This window comes from Lolium rigidum, chromosome 3 (assembly GCF_022539505.1).
Source record: "Lolium rigidum isolate FL_2022 chromosome 3, APGP_CSIRO_Lrig_0.1, whole genome shotgun sequence".
Taxonomy (NCBI): domain Eukaryota; kingdom Viridiplantae; phylum Streptophyta; class Magnoliopsida; order Poales; family Poaceae; genus Lolium; species Lolium rigidum.
Window position 1 is genome coordinate 86,709,609 of NC_061510.1, and position 21,652 is coordinate 86,731,260.

The following is a 21,652-nucleotide window of genomic DNA, read 5'->3' on the forward strand; positions in this document are numbered from 1 at the left end:
ATCGGGGTTTTTGCGCTTGTGGCCGTCTGTTGTTACCGTTATCACGGTTCTTCTTTTGCTGGTGCGGGGGGATTGCTCGTAGCTGCGATATCACCGCCTGCGTCGTCATCGGCGGCGGTGTGATCACCGGCAATGGAGATCATCTCATCCAAAGTCGGTTTGTTGGCGTTAGCCAAACATGTAAGCTTATGCCGCGAGCAATCCTCCTCTCTGCAGTCCACCAATAAAGGCGTACATGGCAGTGGTGTGATCGACGTTTTCGCACTCGTTCCTGCATGCCAACCATCGTGTGAGGAAGTTTCTTGAGGTTTCTCCCTTCTTCTGGATACAAGCTTGCAAGTCGCTTGCTGTGGCAGGTCTTTTGTAGGTGCCCCTGAAGTGTTTCTCAAAAGCGGTTTTCAGGTCGAACCAGCAAAAGATGGAGTTCTTCTCAAGGTCGCTGAGCCAGATCCGGGCTGGTCCTACAAGGTACAACTGGAGCATGCGGCAGGCGATGTTAGGGGTTCCTCCGGCGAAGGTTCATCGCATTGTAGTAGTCCTCAATCCAGGTATCCGGCCTTTCGGTGCCATCATAATGCTTCAGATTTCCGGGTAGCTTGAGGGAGCTCCTTGGCTTTGGTTCCTCTCGAATCATCCTGCCAAAGCACTTCGGACCAATGTAGTCAGTTCTGTACTCGTTAAGGCGGTCCCGTGCGTCGCGCGAGCCGTGGCGGGGAGACTTTGAGCGCGAGCGAGATCTCCGGCCATTGCCTCCGCCTCCACCTCCACCGCCACCGCTAGGTGGTGGTGAGGGAGACCTGCGAGGTGGGCGATCTGACTTCTTGCTTCCGCCGTCTGAGTCTCCACGACCTTCCTGGTGCTGGCTCCGGCTTCTGTGGCTGCCTTCGCCTTGGCGCTGGCTGCCCTGGTTATTCCGGCGAGGCTCCGGGTCACGGCTCCGACGAGGCTCTGGGTCGCGGCTCCGACGAGGTTCTGGATCGCGATTCCGGCGAGGGTCTGGGCCCCGGTCTTCATTCCGACTCCTCCTAGGCTCGGGCTCACGAACATTGTTCTGGTTCCGGCGAGGTTCCGGCGAGCGCTCCCTGTTTCTGTTTCTTGGCAGCACGTTGTCGCGGATAACAATCGCACCGTGCCCTATGGGCCTGGTGTTTCCGGCTGGACTACGGCGGCGAGGGGGTCGCGGGTAACCGTTGGGCGGAGGAGAGGGGTTGCGGTATCTGTCTCGTCCGGAGTACATCGCATCTTTTCCCTTTCTTGGATCCGACGGAGGCGTCTGTGATGGGACGGGGATCGGATTTGGGTGTTCCCTGGCCCTTCTCCTGCGCTCTGAGGATCCGGTGTGTGATTCATCGTCGGGATGCCGATCGGCGCGGGCGTCCTTCCGCGCGGTAGATACACGGTTATCCGGATTGGATTCCAACCTACGCGAAGTATCCGCCTTGCTCTGCTGTCGCATTGTCTGAAGCGACAAGTGTGCGGAGATGGTTGATATCAACTTCTTCGTCCTTCTTCTTCAGCAATTCCATTGCTTTCGGCATGTTGTCCTTTGGAGTTTCCGGCGGCCGGTGAACTCGCGGGTGTGTTGAAGGCTATCCTGCGAGGCGGAATTGCTTCTCCGACAATACGATCGGCCTCCGCCTCGTGCGTAGGTCATCTTTACTTCCCATTCAGCCCTCATGCTCTTGACGTGCTCGAGTGTGTTAGTAATCTCGCGGTCCTGTCCGTCGAAGTTTTCCAGCCAGTGCCGCATGATCCGCCCTTCCTATCTTTAATGCAGCTTCGGCGTCGGCGAGCCTCTTGGCCGTGGCCGGCATCTCCTTTCCGGCGGTTTCTAGAGCCTCCGGATCCGCGGCGTGGCCCGGAGTTATAGGTGTGTTAAGAAGCGCTCGCGCGGCCACCTCTTCGCGCGACAGGGATTTCCTCCGAAGGGGAATCCCTTTGGGGTCGCACCCGAGACATTGGAGATCCTTGTTGGGATGGCTCGGATTGGCTAACTTGGTCTCCGGATCCGGTTTGTCCCGGCGCTGCTACCGTTGCGAGAACACTGCTTCGGCTGGGCGGAGTTGACCTCGAGGCTGATCGCCGAGACCATACTCCTCCAACTTGCGCACGAAGTCATCAGATTCCATGGACGGGGTGTCTCCGGAAATTGGGCTCAGATTTCCCAAGATCGATTCTTCGACCGGAGCTTCGCTTTCTCCGACAGGCTGAGCCTCGATCCGGATCCGCGTTGTTTTCCGGGGCCTCGACCGCGCGGGACCAGCTCCGACTTCATGAGGGGCGGTTCCGGCGGTATGGGCCAAGAAGTGTACGAAGTGACACCTTTGCTTCTCTAACACCTGGGAAACCCGGGCGGATGCGCATTGGTCTTCCACCTTTGTTTCCTCGCTCGGGGCGGATTGGGTGGGTTTTGAAATTTCCGGATCTAAGGCGGAATCTTCGCTAGGAAGTTCCGGCGTCTCGGATCGGATCTTCGCGACGGCGTCCAGCTCGTGGCGGTCGCGTCGGCGTTACTTACCGGTGGGTTTCCGTCGGAATCGACGGTTTCCCCGATGAAGATGTGTATGCCGCCAATCGGGATGATGGAGAGCTTGACGGGGTCGGTTTTAGCCGGAATCCAACACTCATCCGGAGGGACGATCGGCAGATTTCCGGCGTAAAGGACACGCCCCACAGCCGATGGTGTCGTCGTAGCTTCCCATGGCGGAACCCTCCCGGTTCCGGCCTCCGGACGCCGCAGGCCCCACGGTGGGCGCCAACCGCCGTTGCCTATCGACGGTACCTCGGAGGAGGGATCCTCACGAGGGGGAGAAGAAGTAGGGGCCATAGGGCGGAGTGCACACGGGACGGTGGTACGCAAGTTACCCAGCTTCGGAACACCCGCACGATGACGAGGCCTACCGCTGCTTGTCCGGAATTATCCGGGCGCTTTCGCGTTGTTACAATGAGTTGTGGTTGTGCCTCTAGGGCTCCCGGGATCCGGCTTATAAAGGCGCACGGATCTAGGGTTTACATGGAGAGTCCTAGCCGGATTACGGACAGCCTAACTACGGTACAATATCTTGCCGTGCACGTCACGGATCCGCCTTCCATATACGTCGTACTTGGATCCGGGTTCCTCATGGGCCTCCATGGATCCGGGTTACTCCTATGTCGGTACGGATCCGGCCTCGCTGATCTCGGGCTGGACTTCTTTCTTCATGATCAACAGCAACTGGGCCGCCCGATGGGCCACATGCCTCATCACCGTCTGTGGGCCACCCGGGCTTGCCGGATCTAGGCACTGTCGATGGTACACCTATGAAGTATACCCACAACAGCGTCTCTACGGATAGCCCGGACACTATGCATCGGGCCGTTGGGCCTGGTTCCAGATGTATTTTTCGTCCACGCGGACGAAAACTGACGCTCAGCGTCCGTTTCCGTCACCCCGTTGGAGATACCTCGTAACAACGATGTTCGATGAATTCTAAATGACAGGGGCGTTTCTTGTTTTCAACAGGCCATCGATGACCAACCAGTAATTACGTTTTTAAGTGGACAGTATTCAGGATCTTATTTCCAGCCTCATGTTTCTTATGCTGACACGTATCCTTGTTGCTGTCGGGAAGCAAAAAATAGTGCAGCAAAAAATGTTCACCCACAAAATAAAAGGAAAAAGCTGAGCTCGCCAGACAAACCATCGGAGACTCGCCGGAGACCTCGTCGGAGAGCACGTAGTAAAAAAGTGTGCTGTTGTAGCAAAAATGGATATCGTCGGAGACATCGACGGGGAACTCACCAGAGAACTCATCGAAGACCATGTCGAAGACCCAGTAGCAAACATATTTTGCAATTGTACCGTAAAAATGTTGTAGCAAAAAAAATATTCCTAAGTTGCAAATCCGCATGACCGAGACCTCGTCGAAGATACCAACGGAGACCTCGGTAGAAATCTTGTAGCAAAACATTTATCCCTTTTTAGCAATATTGTAGAATCTCACTTGTAGCAAAAAAAAAATACAATCTCCGACCCTCGCTAGTAGCAACGCCAAACAACATTGGTAGCATACTCGACCACCGAGGATTGCAAAATTGTCTAGCATTTGTAGCTGACTTGGTGGCGTCTCCGATGGGGTGAAGATGTCCTCCGCCGGTTCAGTCTTGCCGGGCGGGGTCACGAACAAGGCGCACCTGCAGAGATGGGATCTCGTCATCGGGAGGCTGATGCGGCCGACGATTTGGCGTGAGCTCGGCAGGCTCGGCCGCTCGGGAGGAAAAGCGAACGGCCGCGAGCCACGGCGACCGCCTTGCTAGAGCTTAGGGGCGCAGCGAAGGATGTTGAGGCGGCTGTTGATTTGGCCGGTAGCTGCGGGCATGGCTGGAACCCACCTCTCCTATTCGTCGAGCCCGACGCGTGGCGGCGGCGGACGGCCATGGGTCGTGGTGGCGAGGCGCAGGACGCTGATCGCGGCACCTGGTCAGCTTCGTCGATAGATCGCGCAGCAGCAGCACCATTAGTCGCGGCGGCCAACCGCCATCAGTCCAGGCGCGCGCCGGCGGGCAGCCTCATCGGTAGCTCTGCCTCCCTATCTACCCATCTCACTGGCGCCTCGCTGCTGTGGAGTAAGGCTGGTGCCAATGCATAGCCTCACTCTCACCCGCCACGTCAGCTTTTTTCCTCACTCTCACCCCACTCTCACCTCACTCTCACCCCACGGTGCCAATGCACAGGCTATAGTGCCAGCTTTACTTCTCTTTCCTCCACGTCAGCTTTTCTCTCTCCTCGACATCAGCATTTAATTTTCAGATTACAACAATATAAATAATGCAAGGAAATTATTTTATTGAACTAAAATTGTTACCGATTACATCATAAAAAAAATTACATAAAAATTTGAAAAGATTACATAAAAATTTCAAAAAATTACATAAAAATTGGAAAAAATTACATAATCTAGGAATTAGCCCACACATGCTCCATCAAATCATGCTGGAGCTGTGTATACATCGGTGACTCCCTCATTTCGGTGTCCATCTGAATCCTGGCTGCTAGGCTTGGTGGTGCATGGTGGTGTATTGCGGGGCCGACATTTGAAGCAAGCTGTCTCATAGATGTTGTCCAAATTTGTACCACGCTCATCGTCGATGATCATGTGGTGCGAGAATGACACATGCACGCATGATCAATCCAAGAGTACGCCTCGAGTAGGAGCGTCCCGGAACTGCTAGAATGTTGAACCTAGCCTTCAACACTCCAAAGGCACACTCGACATCTTTGCGATGCGCTGATTGAGCAGCGAGTGAACACTCGCTGCTTTTCACTTTGTGGAAGAGTAACACCTTTCATGAACACCGGCCGGGAGGGGTAGATGCCGTCGGCAAGGTAGTAACCATAGTTGTACTCGTGTCCATTCACCGTGAAGTTCACTACGGGTGCTTCTCCCCTAAGCACATCAGTGAACAACGGCGACTGGTTGAGTACATTGAGGTCGTTTTTGGACCCGGCCACTCCAAAAAAGGCATGCCAGATCCAACGATCATACGACGCAACGGCTTCTAAGATTATGGTAGGGTGTTTGATGTCTCCCCTTGTGAATTGACCGGCATGAGCCACTGGGCAGTTCCTCCACTGCCAATGCATGCAATCGATGCTCCCTAACATGCCCGGAAAGCCACGCTCCTCGGCTTTCGCTAACAGACGCTGAGTATCCTCGATATTTGGTCGACGGCAAAAGTGTTCCCCGTAACAGGCAATGATGCCTTCACAGAATCTATGTAGACAATCTGATGAAGTTTGTCTAGCTAACTTAAGCCACTCATCTATCGTATCTGCAGCGGCTCCATAAGCTAACAGACGCAAAGCCGCAGTACACTTTTGTAGGGGAGAAAAACCAGCACGGTTGAGAGCATCAACTCTTTGGGTGAAATACAGAGAGTATTCACCCAATCTATCCACAATGCGCAGAAAAAGGGATCGCATCATCTGATACCTTCGCCGAAAGTAGCTCGGAGGATAGTTGCAGTCATCGGCGAAGTAGTCCTCGAAGAGCCGATCGTGGGCACCCAGACGATCACGCCTGATGAACTCTCGGCGGCGTCGACGTCTTGGCACCACCTCCTCGTTGAGCATCTTCTCCTCATACTCCGCCTGGAATGCAGCGATCATATCACCCTCCATTCCGTCGCTCGAACTGCTGCTGGACGAAGACATGGCGTTGAGTGGAGTGAAAATGAAGAGTGGAGGAGATGAAGTGAGGTGTGGAATGACCGAAACCATATGGGGGTATTTATAGGGGGTGGGGATGAATTTTTGGGGTTTTTTTCGGATTTTTTGAACCAGCAACGGCTACCCCAACGGCTACCCCAACGACCAATCACAACGCGCCACCTCAGCCCTTCCCTCTCGCCCCGCCTCTCGCCCCCCTCTGCCAGCGCGCCGCCCCGCCTCTCGCCCCGCTCTCGCCCCCCTATCGCCCCCAGCGCGGGAGGTAGCCGGGCGGTAGCCGGCGATAGCGCCCGGCGCCAGCGCCACCGCCCCGCGCTGCCCTCCCGCCCCTCTCCCGCCCGCCTCCCGCCCCAAGCCGGGCGATACCGCCTCCACTCCCGCCCCCATTGGCACCAGCCTAAAGCCATGGCGGCTTGGTGGTTTCGGGCAGAGAGTCGGAGAGGGAAAACCGGGATCGATTCACTGGGAGAAGAACGAGTGGAGGAGGACTGGTGGGCCCCAGCGGGACACCCCCGTGTTTCACTGTACTGTAGCTGCAGTGCATCGCCTCTTTTTTTTTGGTAAGAATCTGCTACAGTATTTTTACGGTCTTTTCTTTCTGTCTTTCAGCTTCGTGCTGTGAGCCTCTGCCTTTTTTCTGTGTGGGTAGTTCGTTCTCGATCATTGGTGCACACGCACCGGGAAGGTTTTCGGACGACGATGGTGTGGTGTTGGCCCATCTTTTTGGGCCTGCGCTACCAATTTCAGGGAGAAATGATACCAACAAAGAAGTACACGGATTTCTATTCGCCAGCCCACACGGGATGTTTGGCCACACAAAAGGAAATGGATCAAACGGCTCAGCACGCAGGCCGTGCGAGCAGCGTGCAGGCCAGCCCAGGAGCGCCAATACGCCTGCCCATGGTATTAACTTTTTTTCGGGAAATTTGGAGAGCTTTATTCAGCTAAGACAGATCCCGACCGGTTAACCAATAGACGAACGATCAGAAAATACGGAGTACAGCCGATCCAGCTACTCGTTACCATTAACGTGAAAGCAAGCTTATGTTTCAAAAAAAAAAAAACGTGAAAGCAAGCTTAGCACGTAGAAAAGGACGAAAACCTTAAACTAGCTCGCCTTTCTTGTAGGATAGGTGCCATGATTGAACGCGGTCCATGGAGTGTTCTAGAGATTAACAACCTCCAGTTAATCTGTTTTCATCACCACCTTAGGGAGCCATAACACTTTGGCAAAAATTACACTGCCACACGATACCAAGGCTTTGGCAATTACAGGATCGGAAACCCTAACGTAGGGTCTACTCCAAGCTTCAATATATCCAAAGTGTGACCTCACCACCTCGCTAGCTCCTCTTCTACGATCGTAAGGTGGGCCCTCATTTGTGTCGATTTTAACCACATCCTCCTCAAGCGGCATCCATATGTGGCTTGGTAAAATGTCCGTATGTTTCTTTGGGACCTCAAGAACCGCTAGTGCTACCTTAGCCACTTTTAGAGACGGGATAGGACCACAACTTCCTCTCTTGTGCGTCCATCTATTTCTTGAGTTCCAAATTTTCCACATGACCATAATAATTTTATGACGATCAGTATTAGAAAACCTCTCATCACACATAATATCGCGTGCCCGAGTCAGTGGATGGAGTCTTGGTAAAGAAAAATCCATCCAAAATTGCACTTCATCCCAAAATTTACGTGTATGATCAGATGTGACTAGCGCATGCATAAGATCCTCATGTGTAGCTGGGAAGATCTTACGGCTTCTTAGTTGAGCACTATGTCGATGCTTGAGCATCACTTCAACTGACAGAATGCCTCCCAACAATCTCCACCAAAAAACCCGAACTTTAGGCATCACATTTAGTTTCCTCAAGGCAGACCACATTTGTTTTTTAGCAGTTGATGTTTCGGTAATCTTCCCTTCGTCTAGAGCTACTTGCTCTTTGAGACTCATTTGAGCACAATACATTGCCATCACAATGTAGCTTCATGCCTTCTTTAAAGATCAGGCCCTAAAGTCATCTTCCCCTCCACGTTGGAATATTAAAAATAGGGAGCGCCTAGATACTAGGCGACTGATTTGATTTTTATTAAGTTTAAGTTAATTTCTTAGCTATTCAATTTGCATACGTAACTGAGAAAATACAAATTGCAACCCATGCGCAACTAAAAAGATAGGATCACATATGTAACTGAGAAAATGTTAGTTGCCACCTATGTGCAACTAAGAAAATATCAGTTGCAATTAATGCGCAACTGAGAAAATACCAATTGCAGCCCATGTGTAACCGAAAAAATACAAGTTGCAATATATACACTATTGTAAAAGTATCAGTTGCAACCTATATGCAAAAAATATTAGTTGCAACCCGTGCGCAACTAAGAAAGTATTAGTTGCAACTAGTGCACAAGTAAGAAATAGATGTTGCAACCCTCTTGCACTTCCCATATCAGTATGAATCACGAGACAAATCAAATGGTTAAGATATCAACTTAAAGTTAACAAAAATAAGACGCCTGAGTTAAAAATAGCATCTGCTTTGGGAGGGATAAAATTTCTTCTGACCATATCTATCTTCTAGAGCCGATATCATGATCAATCAGCTCTACACCAAGTTAATAGCTTCAGGCCCTGACTACTGCCTTCAACTCACGCACAAATCGATTGCATGCGTGCCCTTCACGTATACATTATACGTAGTACTTTCTTTTGACAGAACGTATACAAGTATACTATACCGGTCCTTGTCCTTTCAAAATCATTTTCTCCAAGGCGCCAACCAAGCAGCCACCGCACAGAAGGGTCCTTCTTTCTCAATCCCCGCTACAAAAGCATAATTATCGCGACTCCCCTTTACAGATGCATAGGGCAAGACACCCTACCTTCTCTGAAAAGCTCCGAGCTGTTGACATACGTTCTTTTTCATTGTCATAAACTATTTCGGATTCAGATATCAACAGCTGCCCACGGATCACGATGTGACGATATGTAGCCCATTTCAGATCCTTGGTCTGTTGTTACATGTATTGTTTGGTATATATGTTTAGGCACTTTCAAGCACTGGTTCCGCCCTAGTGTTGAACTTGTCTCATCGGTTTATATAAAGCTGCGATGAAATGCGTCCATTGTTGTTGGATTAATAGTAGCAATGCGTCTTTTTTCCTTTTGTTATATATATATGAATGCGTATCCTCTCTTGAGCAAAAGGATATGTCATATGTGTTGTAGTCCTTTGCTTAGGCGCAAACACGGCAAACCAGAACGTATGATTGACCAGCCAGCCTGGTCTATGTTCCTTCATGTTTCCGCCTTGTGTAGACGGCAACCAATCCACGACATGACTATGAAGATTAGTACGGACTACGGAGTATATTCCCATTGTCGAAAAATGCAAATTGTTGTTGGAGTAAGAATAAAGCGGAATCGCCTAGCTTCACCAAGGTCGAGTATCTTTTCTTACCCCTGAAAAGCAAGAACTTAGGGCATCTCCAACGGGGCAGACCCAAATGCAAAAAATCGTCCGTTTGGGTCTTTCCGGACAAAACCTGCTCCCAACGGGGCGATCCAACCTAAAAACGGACAGGCATAAAGTCCGGAGCGACCCAAACCCGTCTTAAATTTGGGCGGACTTTGCGTCTGTCCGGCTGGCTCTGGACGCCTCCGGACGTCCGTTTCTATCCACCCAGCCCCACACTTTCTCTCTCCTTTGTCTTCTTTTTCCGATGGAGATGACCGGCATAGCCACTGGATTTTGGCTGGCCTGGCCAACTGCCGCCGTCGCCGACGCATGGAGAACGCCGTCGCCGACTCCCCACTTTTTTTCATCCATGCCGGAAGTTGATGCTTCCAAAAAGAGCTCCGGCGGAAAGCTCGTCGACGGCGCGCGGCGCAGCGGCACGCCGGCGCATGTGCTGCCCGAGCAGAGCCCCTCCCCGCACCGCCCTCATCCGCCACGGCCGAGCTCCGCGCCGCCCGCCACGGCCGAGCCCCGCGCCGCCTGCCACGGCCGCGACCCGCGCCGCCCTCGCCCGCCCGGGCCGTGCCACGCAAAGCCCTCGCCCGCCCGCTGCCGCGACCCGCGCCGCCCGCCACGGCCGTGCTCCCTCGCCCGCGACGCGGGGCTCACCGCGTCGCGCCGTCCCGGCCCACGGAGTGCCGCGCGGGGCGCCGTCCTGGCCGCGCCCGCCCGCCATTGACGCGCCGCGCCTTGCCGGGGCCTCGCCGTCGCCGGCCTCACCTCGACCGCACCTCGCCTTGCCCGCGACGCGCCGCGCCGTCGCCGGCCTCGCCTCGACCGCGCCTCGCCGGCCTCGCCTTGCCGCGCCGCGCCGCGCCCCGCCTTGCCGGGGCCGCGTCGTTGCCGGCCTCACCTCGTCGCCGGCCGCGCGAGCCACACCGGTCGTCCCGCGCCGCAGCTCCGCCCGCGTCGTCGCCGGCCGCGCGAGCCACACCGGCCGCCCCGCCCCGCGCTGCAGCTCCGCCGCGCAGCAGCTCCGCCGACGGCGTCCGCGCTCGCCATGGCTCCCGCCGGCCGCGCCTCGACGGCGTCCGCGCCCAGGCCTAGCCCCGCGCCGCCCTCGGCCGCCACGGCCGAGCTCCGTGCCCCGCCCGCGCCTCGGGCCGCCGCTGGCCGCGCCGCCACAACGCGAGCGGGCGCCTCGACGGCATCCGCCGGCCGCGCCTCGACGGCATCCGCTGGCCTCGCCTCGCCACGGCTCCCGCTCGCCCGCGCTCCGAGCTCCGCGCCGCGCCGCCCGGGCCGAGCCCCACCCCGCGCCTCGGGCCGCCGCCGGCCTTGCCTCGCTCGCGCTCCGAGCTCCGCGCCGCGCCGCCCCGTGCCGCTTCTCTCGGCTGTGGACGCAGGTGCAGTATACTGTCCTGTTTGGGTCGTGTGTGCGGTTGGGGAATACAAATAAAGACGGACGTATGTGTGCGTCCGCGCGACATCCGTGTGTCCGCGGGACGACCCAAACGGATGAAATATACCGTCCGTTTGGGTCGCATGGTTGGAGATGCCCTTAGCCGAGGGCATGCAAACAGCCAGTCGTATAATGTGATTTTTCTCATGGGGCCGGTGTACGTGTTTACCAGTCAGTCATCTACCATCGGCGCTCATCGCCATTCGTGTTGCATTCTTTTGCCATGTTTGATCAATTTCAGTTTAATATATGTTCAGGATTTAGTTGAAATCATAATGAAATCTCGCAGAAGTTTTTGAAGAAACCGTAATTTTAAATGGAGAATAACAGGAACCTTGGACCTTATCCCTTCTCCGTCTACAGTAAGAAGGGCGAATTTCTGAGCGACCGGAGGAGAGCCGCCTCGCCATCGCCGATTCGACGGCCGCCTCGCCCTCTGCCAGCCGCTCCGGCGGCGGGAGGACGGGGGGACCCCGAGCGGCGATGTGTATATAGCGCAGGTTTTCTTTCGTGGCCAGCCGGAGGTGTCGGAGAGGATGAGGCGCAGCCGGAGTGGCTTTTGCAGGTGGGAGTCTTCCTCTTCGCCGGCGGTGTTCCCTGGAGCTCTTGCAGGCGGTCTTCCATCTCTGGCGCGCTCGCAGCTCTTTGGAGTTGGCGTGGGCGTCTTCCCCTCGCCGGTGTCCATGGGACGGCGGCGCCGGCTGCCGGAATAAGCGTGGAAGAGGATGGCGCGATCTGGATCGACGATGCTGGCGGCGTTCGGTGTAGGTCCTTGTGACCGGTGCTCGGCGACTTCCCGCCCGCCATGGGGATGCTCCTGATCCAAGGCGTTATGAGGAGCAGAGGCGGCGGCGCGCCACCGACAGCGCCGTGCCACCATCGTCGTCGTGTTCGAGTTGCACAGGGGGGTGTTTGTAATCGGTTTTCCTTCGGGGTCCTTTGTGTAACTTTGCCAGATTAATGTACTCTTCTTCTACTCGCAAAAAAAAAATGGAGAATAACAGACATAGTCTAAATATGTGAGCCCCAAAGGCTTGCAGAATTCCCACCCAAGGCGCCTTCCTCCCGGGCGGCTCCGGAGGTTCCCCCTTGCCCCAACCGTAAGTCCCCCCTCACACCGCTCTCTTGGCCGCCGTTGCTGCTGGCGCTAGCGGTGATGGCGGCGCCCATCTAGCCATCTTGGTGGTGGGCAGGGGAGGTGCATCTCAGCCGTGATTCATGGGGTGGCAGTGGGCGGTGGCGCGGTTGGGCTTGGCCGAGGCCTGAGCGCCCCCACCGGCCGGAGCAGGGACGGAGGAGTTGGTGCGCCGTCGGGCGATCCTCCACTGCACGGTGGAGATCTAGGTCGGCTTGATCCAATCTAGGTCTGCTTGATCCGATCTGGGCATTGGCCTAGATCTGGGCCGATTGAGCCTAGGCAGGTGTGTGTTCCTGGTGCTGGTTCTTGCCACGCTGACGGGTCATGCTTGGCTGCCCTCTCCATGTCTGTCGATCTGGTTGGGAGTTGACGGGCGGCAAGGGGGCTGCTGGTCTTGCGAATAATGGTGGCGGTCCTCGGATTCTTCTCACGCCAAGTTGAAGATTGTCGGATGCTTATTCCCATCAGTCTGGATGGATTATCGTGTTCTGGAAGGCCATGCCGGCAAAATTACTTGTGAGAATCATGCCTGAAGATTGCTGGATTATGTGGTTTCGGTCGTACGCATCCATGTTTTTTTATCTGATAGTTTGGTTTCAGAGGGAGCGCTTCGAAGCTCTGTTGGCTGTTAATATCATGGAGCTTGTTTTTTTTTCCATGGTGATGTCGAACAAAGTCATGAAAGCCGAGATGGGTGAAATAGCAATGGTGGTCGGATCTTGGTGGTGATGTGAAATTGACTTGTTGCTTCGTGACTTGAAACAACGACATGTATGTGGGGGGCGACTGCACAGGAAAAGTTTGGAGTCTTATTTTTTAGAGTGAAAATCTAAGGTCGGGCTTAATTGGTTATGTCCCGCAATATTCTTGTTGAAGGTATTATTTTGAGAGCGAGGACTTTCTTCAGGGTGAAAACCTAAGATCTATGATCGGGCAATGATAGCGTTTATGCATTGTTTTCTTGTTGGAGGCGTCGCTTATGGGGAAGCTGGTCTTCTGGTGTTGTTTTGGTGGTGTTAGTGTTTTTTTTTTTTGAAACGGGGGGCAAATAGATTTTGCCCCTTTCCATTGATTAAGGGGAAGCAAAGAGTTTAAAGTTTACAAGGGCTAGCAGCCCCGATATAGACAAAAAGGAATTACTCTCCCGGCATGAAATCACCCAAGCACTTAGCCCCCGCTAAGACCCACAACCTCGACTCGGATTTGATCCTATCAAACACAACAAACGAAGGCGCAAGCTTGGAGCAAGCGACGACCTTGGGGCTCCTTCACAAGATCCGGGGTAGAGGGTCCATTCTTAGGACTTCGCTTTATGCGGACGATGCGGCGGTGTTCATCGCCCCCTTCAAGGAGGATATCAAAAACTTCGCGGACATACTAGGCCACTTTGGGTCGGTCACCGGGCTCCACACTAACTTTGAGAAAAGCTCCGTCGTTCCCATTCGTTGCGGGGGCATCGACCTTGATGTTATCCTTGAAGGGGTGCCGGCGGCAAGAACCTCCTTCCCTTTGCGGTATCTTGGGTTGCCCCTTTCGGTTCGCTCCTTGAGGAGGGTCGACTTCCAATTTCTTGAGGACAAGTGTGCCGGCAAGCTACCATCTTGGAATGGCAATGGCAAATTTATCACCACGGCCGGCCGTACCGCCTTGATCAAATCCGTCATCGCCTCTCAAGCCATCTATCACCTTACGCCGCTTATGGTTCCGCCCGAGACTATCAAATTCATCAACAAACTCCAAAGAGCCTTCCTTTGGTCCGCCAAAGATACTACTACCGGTGCCAAGTGCAAGGTAAATTGGGAGTTAGTGTGCCGTCCCAAGAGGTTAGGTGGGCTTGGAATCCTTCATACGGATAAATTTGCTACGGCTCTCCGCCTTCGTTGGCCATGGTTTGAGTGGAAAGACCCCAACAAGATTTGGGTCAAATACGGTAACCCTTGCAACAAGGAGGATATGGATATCGTGGTGTTAGTGTTGCTGTTTCAAGAAATGGATCGGGACTTTTTTTTAATTCTTTTTTTAGATGTGTGCATCTTTTAAGCCATATGACATGACGTTATTGCAGATCGAGTGTAACTGGTATCTTCGTGATATTAATAAATACTCTATATAAAAAAGCCTTGTAGAATTGGAGAATAACCGTAATTTTAATCGGAGAATAACTGACATAATCTAAAAGCACTGTATTCGGGCAGCCGGGCCACTTGCAGAGCACGAGCACACGACGCCGCGAGCGTTTGCAAAGGCAATCCATCCCCGCATTACATGATTAATTACACGCACGACGCCCTCATCATCTCCAGCTTTCGCCCCTCGTCGTGGGCTCCATCTCGCCGTCTCTCTTTCCGTACAAATACTCCACCGGTTTTTCAGACATCCCACCATTGGCCAGCACGTCTCCACAGCAACCGCCAACGCGCCAACCCACCACCTCCGCTTCGGCCACCGGCGATCAGCCACCGATCGATGGACGGCGACACGACGTTCACGAAGCTGTTCGTGGGTGGCCTGGCGTGGCAGACGCAGCGCGACGCGATGCGGCGCTACTTCGAGCAGTTCGGGGACATCGCCGAGGCCGTCGTCATCGCCGACAAGCACACCGGTCGCTCCAGGGGCTACGGATTTGTATGCCTCGGTTCCCGTCGATCACAATGTGAGCTCAAATTACCATGTCCGGTTGACTTATCTGGTGCTTGTGTCTGTCCGCGTGTGTCAGGTGACGTTCAGGGACCCCGAGGCGGCGGCGCGAGCGCTGCAGGACCCGACGCCGGTGATCGACGGAAGAAGGGCCAACTGCAACCTGGCGGCTCTCGGCGCGTCGCAGCGCCCGCATCCTGCTGCCGCGCCGGCGCCGGCGCCGTTCGGTACGATACGTTCCCTTCCAGCCGGTTTTCTCCTGACCGAATTATCGCTGAAACTAATAAGCTCTCGAATTGCGATGCTGTTCAGGGATGGTCAGGTCAAGGCCCGCAGCAGCGTCGTCTTCGTCTTACCAGGGCTCTGCCGCTGCCGCAATGGCACCCTCCTACTTCCCCCAACATGCTCACTACACCTATCCTTACTACTACGGGTAAATTTTGTTCCATTGTTTCGCGTACATTGTGGACCTATGAACATTTTAATCAGGAACTGAATCCAACTGCGTGATGTTTCACGGATGCAGGTATACTGGAGGGTATTCTCCCGAAAGCATGTACCAAATGCAAATGGTTAGTACTCTTCTCTAAATCAAGATGTTTGGAATCATGCACACACACCAGCTAATTCCCACTCCGACATTAGTTTATTTTGGTTCATTCACATTGCAATTGTTTGGATTGTACTCAAATGTTCATTGCAAAATGGGTGTATAATTAAGGAACATGAACACATTCTACATATGAAGTGAAATCCATTTTAGTTTCTTGGGTGTTGACTTGGTTTTTTTTCGATCATAAATCTAGAATCAATTTTCATACTGAACTTTCAATAATGAACCTGTCTTGTTCCCAGTGATTGGTAGTAATTTCACACACATAGCATAAGATAATTCTTGATGTGAGAAACTGAGGATATCATGCCCATAGCAGTCTAGCAAACACAATTATCAGGAAAACCAAGTAACTAGAAACACATATAAAAATAAATAACACGAAAAATGTATAAAAAAATATTATACATAAAACAAACAAACATTTTTTTTAAAGTACAGTAATACACTGGAAGAAGTTGTTAATAATGTGCAAACTTTACAAATTGGAAGAAGTTGTTAATAATGTGGAAATCTTACAAATTCGAAGTCCAAAAATCACGAAAACAAACCCAATTTTATTAAAAAGGAAAAACAAACAAATCCAAATTTTATTCAAAACAACAAAAAAAAACTAGAAAATAGTTAGGTGCATTCATGGAGAACAATGTATTCCTCATTCCCAGGCTTATGAATTTTCACAAGGTGGATTTCTGAATTGTGTTCTAAAATATTGTGACATTTCAGAAAAATATTATCCCCTTCTATTATTCCCTAAAAGGGGTTTAGGTTTTCTCCTGACTTTTTATGTTACCATGCAAGTTGGACTGCAACATGCCTCCAACTTGGGCAACTGGCTAAGCGTAATTACGGAAAAAGGCATAGCTCAAGTTGAACTTTACAGTGATGTGCAAAAATAGATAGCCATTTAGGCACTTCAAAAGCGATTTTCCTAGAGTTCGGTAGGTCTCTAATCTCTATGTGACCTAATATTTTCAGTATCACAAGTTTAGAACTGAACTTGATTTTAGAATTTGGGATATATTTTGTTGTATCCTTGAGTTTGTTTTTCCAAAATATTGATCAGGGTTTTTTGCTTATCCATCAACTAGCCGACATTGGCAAGAAAAATAAACTACTCTAGAATTGCCCAGTAGGTATTGGCATGCCAAGAAAATAGCAACCATCAAAACAAAGACTAGCATTTTGGTCTTCTGTGTACGATAGATTTCAGCCACAATTGAAACATAGACTAACACCAATGTGAAATGACTATCGAGGGGATTAAAAAGACGTCTTTCAAAATTTCTACCAGGCATCAGTTTACTTTTCATAATTGCAGAGCTACTATGGCGCGCATGGTGGCGCCGGTGTCCAACAGCAGCAGCAGCAGTCACAACTGCAGACATACTATGCAGCGGCTGGGGCGGAAGGAGGCCAGCAGGGATTTTCACCATACTATCTCCAGCAGATGCAAGCTGCCGCGAGCAACCAGGAGCAGAGTTCTTCTGCCGCGGCAGTGCAGTACGCTCAAATGATGCAGTACGCGGCACACATGCAGCAGGCGGCGCACGCCAGTCGGCTCCATGGCACGGCCGTCTCGGAGGTTCCCAGTGATGCAGGTTTGAGAGTTGAGACTGAATGAATAATAAGCTGACTAAATTTAGGGTCAATTTCAAGAACTCCTGATAAAATTTGTATGCTGAATGCTGCAGGTACGAGGAAGGGTGGAACTGCGGCGGCCGTTGGAGGACCGGGCTCGTCTCAAACATCACCTGAAACAGATAGGAAGGAGGAGTCCTGATTTATCTTCTTGTACCCGAGCAATTCTCCACGAGTACGACTAACAAGAGTAAAACGAAACAGTAAATTGTATCTGTCAACCCCATTCTTTCGATCCTATGTCGAATAAACTACACCCCTTCCTAATTCATCAGGGTATGCAACATTTGTTTCATACATTTTTCGGTTCAGTTCACTGGCTACTCGCGTCCTGAGAGAACACATCATGACATCAATCACTTGGGGATGAATGTCAATTACCTAAATTAATCGAGACGCATTAGGAGATTAAGCGACCGAGCACTCACATTATTATTCCATTACTTAGCCGACTATGTACATATATCGCTACATATTCTGCGAAACGAGCGCAGAGACAACATCGCAGAAAAAGAGCACACTAGAATCTACAGAGAGCACTCACTCGCGCGGCCACAACTTGGACACCGAAACAGCTTAAATCCTGGCGGGACACAAGCTCACTGGAGCTTTCGATCACTGGACCTGCACGTCGATGACCTTGCGCTCGGTCTCTGTCTTGGGCACGCTGACGAGGAGCACGCCGTTCTTGAGCTCGGCGCGCACCTGGCTCTTGTCACACTCATCCGGGAGCGCCAGACGCATGTCGTAGGAGCTGACGCTGCGCTCCTTCCACCACCCATCACCCTGTCCTTCCGCGCCCTCCCCTTGGCCTTCACTAGTTTCCTTCTTGTGCTCGCCGCGGATGACGAGCGTGTCGTCCTCCACCATCACCTTCACCTCCTCCCGCGACAGCCCGGGCATGTCGAACCGCATCTTCACCTCCTTCTCGTCCTCCACGATGTCCCACGGCATCCGCGGCCCCTCGCTCGCCGCCGCCGGCGAGCGCCGTGCCGTGGGGAACCCCACCGTGTCGTCGAACAGGCGGTCCATCGTGTCCAGCATCTGCCTCATGGTTCGCATCGGCGACATCGGGTCCACCAGCCCTGCGCGGTTAACCACGTCAGTCCCTGACTCACCTCCGATCGTACAACAGAGTTGTGTAGTGAAAAAACTTCTAAGCAGCAGAGCACTTACCGAACGGGGAGACGTCAAACCCGGCGCGGCGCGGGCGGCGCTGGACGGCGTTGCCCTGCTGGTTGTTGCCGCCGTTCTGGCTGACTTGGACGTCGACAGAGTTGTCCCTGTTCTCCTGCGACGCGGCAGCCACGGAGAGCGGGCGGGTTCTCCCGGCCCCGAGCGGCGCCGGCTTGGCGGCTCTCCAGGCGCGGATCGGCAGGCGCGCGGCCGGGGAGGAGAGGCGGCTGACGAGAGCGAAGGGGGCGTTCGCTGCAGCCATTGCTCAAGCGAGAATCACAGAGAGTCAAGAACAAGTGCTCGGAGATCGCCGGAACTCGGAAGACGATCGATGTGCTGTGAACGTGTATTGCAGATTTGCAGTGCTTGTTATCTTGCTTGCTTATCTGGTGGGAGATCGTGGCGCGCGGCGCCATTTTATAGAGCGGCGGAGGGCTCGTGCCACGGCGGCCGTGGAAGGATGGAGAAGGTCGTTGAAGCTTCGGGACAGCGCGCGCCGCTCGCGGCATCTGGTCTGGAGAGCACTGCAGAGTCGCGACGACGCCGCGGGTGTTCTTCAGGCTTGTCCGCTTTTCTCGAACATTCTCGTAGCCTTCGCGAAGCAGTCTCGCGCCAGCCCAACTTTAAATCTCGACCTGGGCCGTTCGGAGTTCCATTCAGGCCGCGGAACAGAGGCCCAACTATGAACCAGGCCTCGGACTATGCAAGAAAATCCTTCCAAGCCGAAGCTGAACCCTAGCTCTGGCGCAAATCCTATACACCGACCAGGTCAGCCGCTACCGCGCGCCGCACACCCCCCGCGCGCGGTATGGGCCGGCCTGGCCGGTCCAGTTCGCCTCTTTTTCTGTTTTCTGTTTTCTGTTTCTTTTTTTTTTCTTTTTTCTTTTTTCTTTTTCTTTTCTTTTCTTTCCTTTTTCTTTTTTATTTTATGTTTCTTTTGTGTTTCTTTTTTTGTTTTGTTTTGTTTCTTTTCTGTTTATTTTTGTTCAAATTTGAAAATAGTTCAAACTTTAAAAAATGTTTAAATTTTAAAAACGTTCAAATTTGAAAACCGTTCAAAAACAAAATATGTTCAAATTATAAAAGCATTTAAATTTGAAATCTGTTCAAATTTGAAAAATATTCAAATACAAAAAATGTTCAAATTATAAAAGCGTTCAAATTTGAAATCCGTTCAAATATATAAAGCGTTCAAATTTGAAAAAATGTTCATAACTAAGAATGTTAATTTTTAGAAAAAAAAATTTTACAAATTTTTAAAAATGTTCAAATTTAAATTATGTCCATATCCGAAAATGTTCAAATTTCGAAAAAAATTAAATCAAAATCTGAACATTTTTAAAATTTCAAAAATTTTGAATCTGAATAGATTTTGAAATTCTTTTCTCCGAAGTATTTTTTTAAAGTTAGATATTGAAAAAGAAAAATATTAACAAAAAGAAACAGCAAAAAAAGAAAAAAAATCTTACCTACTCTTAATGGGCCGCAGCCCAACCAACCGACCTGGTCGGTGGGGTGTGCGGTGCCCCGTAAACGTCGACCAGGTCGGTGGCTCTGGCCTTAAACTTCGCGAGGCCACCCCACCATGCCTTGTACACCTGGTCGTGTACTCTACTTTTTTAGAGAACACTTTTTTTAGAACACTTAAATGCCGATCTCGAATCAGCGTGCCTCCATCATAGACAGTGGATGTTAGTGCTCTGGCAACAACAAAAAAAAATGTTGCGAGGGTAGTTTTCAACTGCTACACATATATATTGTTGTTGTGTATCACAAATAAAATGCTACAACAATTTCCGGGTGTATGCTGGAGAGAGATGGTCCAACCGCTCCAAACATATTTCTGCAATGCCGGATGCATTTTGTACATGTGTCGGATGCGTTGTTTTTTTTTATTGCAAACATTGACACGGTATTTTGTTTACTTCAATAAAATATGGATTTATTGCATACGATCTTTTCGTTACATTAGTGTGTTCGCGATGTTACTCACTCCATTCCATATTAGTTGTATAGAATCTGCTACAACTAATATGGACGGAGGGAATACAACATGTTTTCACCATTTTTATGCGTCACGGAAATTTTATTGCAAGCGATGATACATACAAAAAATAACAACGATCATGAGTGCGGCATTTTGTAGCTCGAGCTACATAGAACCTGTTTTTTTAATTTCAAAAATGGTATTTCATAGTTTCAAAAAAATATGAACAAAAATTCTAGAGGTAGATAATGTTGTACTCTACAACTGTGAAAAAAAAGCAATACGAAAGATAGAGTATTTTGGGTTGTGCAAAATTCGCAAATCTGTAGATCTAAAAAAGTGAATAGTGCAGATTTTGAAACCTCCAAAATTTATAAGAATTTTAATTTTTCTGTTGCTTCAAAAATAATGTATTTCATCCTGATTTTTTGCATAGTGGTAGAGTACATCATTGCCTACATCGATTTTTTTTCAGATTTTTTTGAAACTTTAAAATGTTGAATTCGATTTTTGTAAAAAAAAGAAGCCATGTAGCTTGGGCTACACTTGGAGTTTCCGCAACGCTCATATACTTTTCTCAATGATCAGATGTTCTAAATCCGATTACTGAAGAGGATTGGTGGGGCAGAAGCCGTCTGGTTTTCCTCCCAAATCAGTCCGCTTTGTTCTTTTTGTGTGCAACTTTGTCTAGTATTGTGCGAATGAGCCAACACTAGGTACCTTTAACCTGTTCAGTTTTTTTTTTGTTTGCAAAAGTCTACCGATCTATTTATAAGCCTCAACAACAATGCAAGAAAACTCATAAAGAAAAAAATTACAAAAAGATTTTGGATTATCTAGCTACAACTACAAGCACTCGAACGAACCGAAGGCGCGCCGCCGTCATAGCCATGCCCTCGTATAGCTTGTTGTGGTAGACATACGAGAAATCGTTGTTCTAAGGCTTCAAACGACCAACACACAAGAGCAGCAACCATCACCGATGAAGAGAAACGTAGACCAGAAGAACAAAGACAAAATCCAGCGAGATCTGCCAGAGACAAACCCCTCCAGCGATGGTAGACACATCACCGGGATGAGGCTAGATAGAGATGATTTTATTCTATCTTCAGAGAGTCGCCACCGCTGCGTCTTCCTAAGTAGGACACATACCCTAAACAAACTAAAGAAAAAAAACAGAGCCCTCCCATCGACAAGGACAGTGATCCATCGTGTCTCCATGGTCCTAAGGCCACATGGTGCGAGGAAGATTGGCAGTGGCGCCGGCCTGGGGCAGGGAACCCTAATCGCCCGCCTCTCTCTCTCTCTCTCGGGAATGAAGGGGTATCGTAT

At 51.2% G+C, this 21,652-nt stretch overlaps 2 protein-coding genes across 2 annotated transcripts; one reads left to right on the forward strand and one right to left on the reverse strand.

Moving 5' to 3' along the window:
• The first annotated feature begins 14,729 nt into the window (after positions 1-14,729).
• Positions 14,730-17,299, forward strand: LOC124695137 (RNA-binding protein 38-like). Its single transcript, XM_047228025.1, has 6 exons — positions 14,730-14,891; positions 14,983-15,130; positions 15,216-15,336; positions 15,430-15,475; positions 16,838-17,117; positions 17,211-17,299. The coding sequence occupies exons 1-6, from the start codon at positions 14,733-14,735 to the stop codon at positions 17,297-17,299; spliced, it is 843 nt and encodes a 280-aa protein (XP_047083981.1). The 5' UTR covers positions 14,730-14,732.
• Positions 17,300-17,772: 473 nt separating this feature from the next.
• Positions 17,773-18,595, reverse strand: LOC124697309 (small heat shock protein, chloroplastic-like). The gene is made up of 2 exons (XM_047229918.1): positions 18,334-18,595; positions 17,773-18,242 (listed from the first exon to the last, which is right to left on the reverse strand). The coding sequence occupies exons 1-2, from the start codon at positions 18,593-18,595 to the stop codon at positions 17,773-17,775; spliced, it is 732 nt and encodes a 243-aa protein (XP_047085874.1).
• Positions 18,596-21,652: the final 3,057 nt, after the last annotated feature.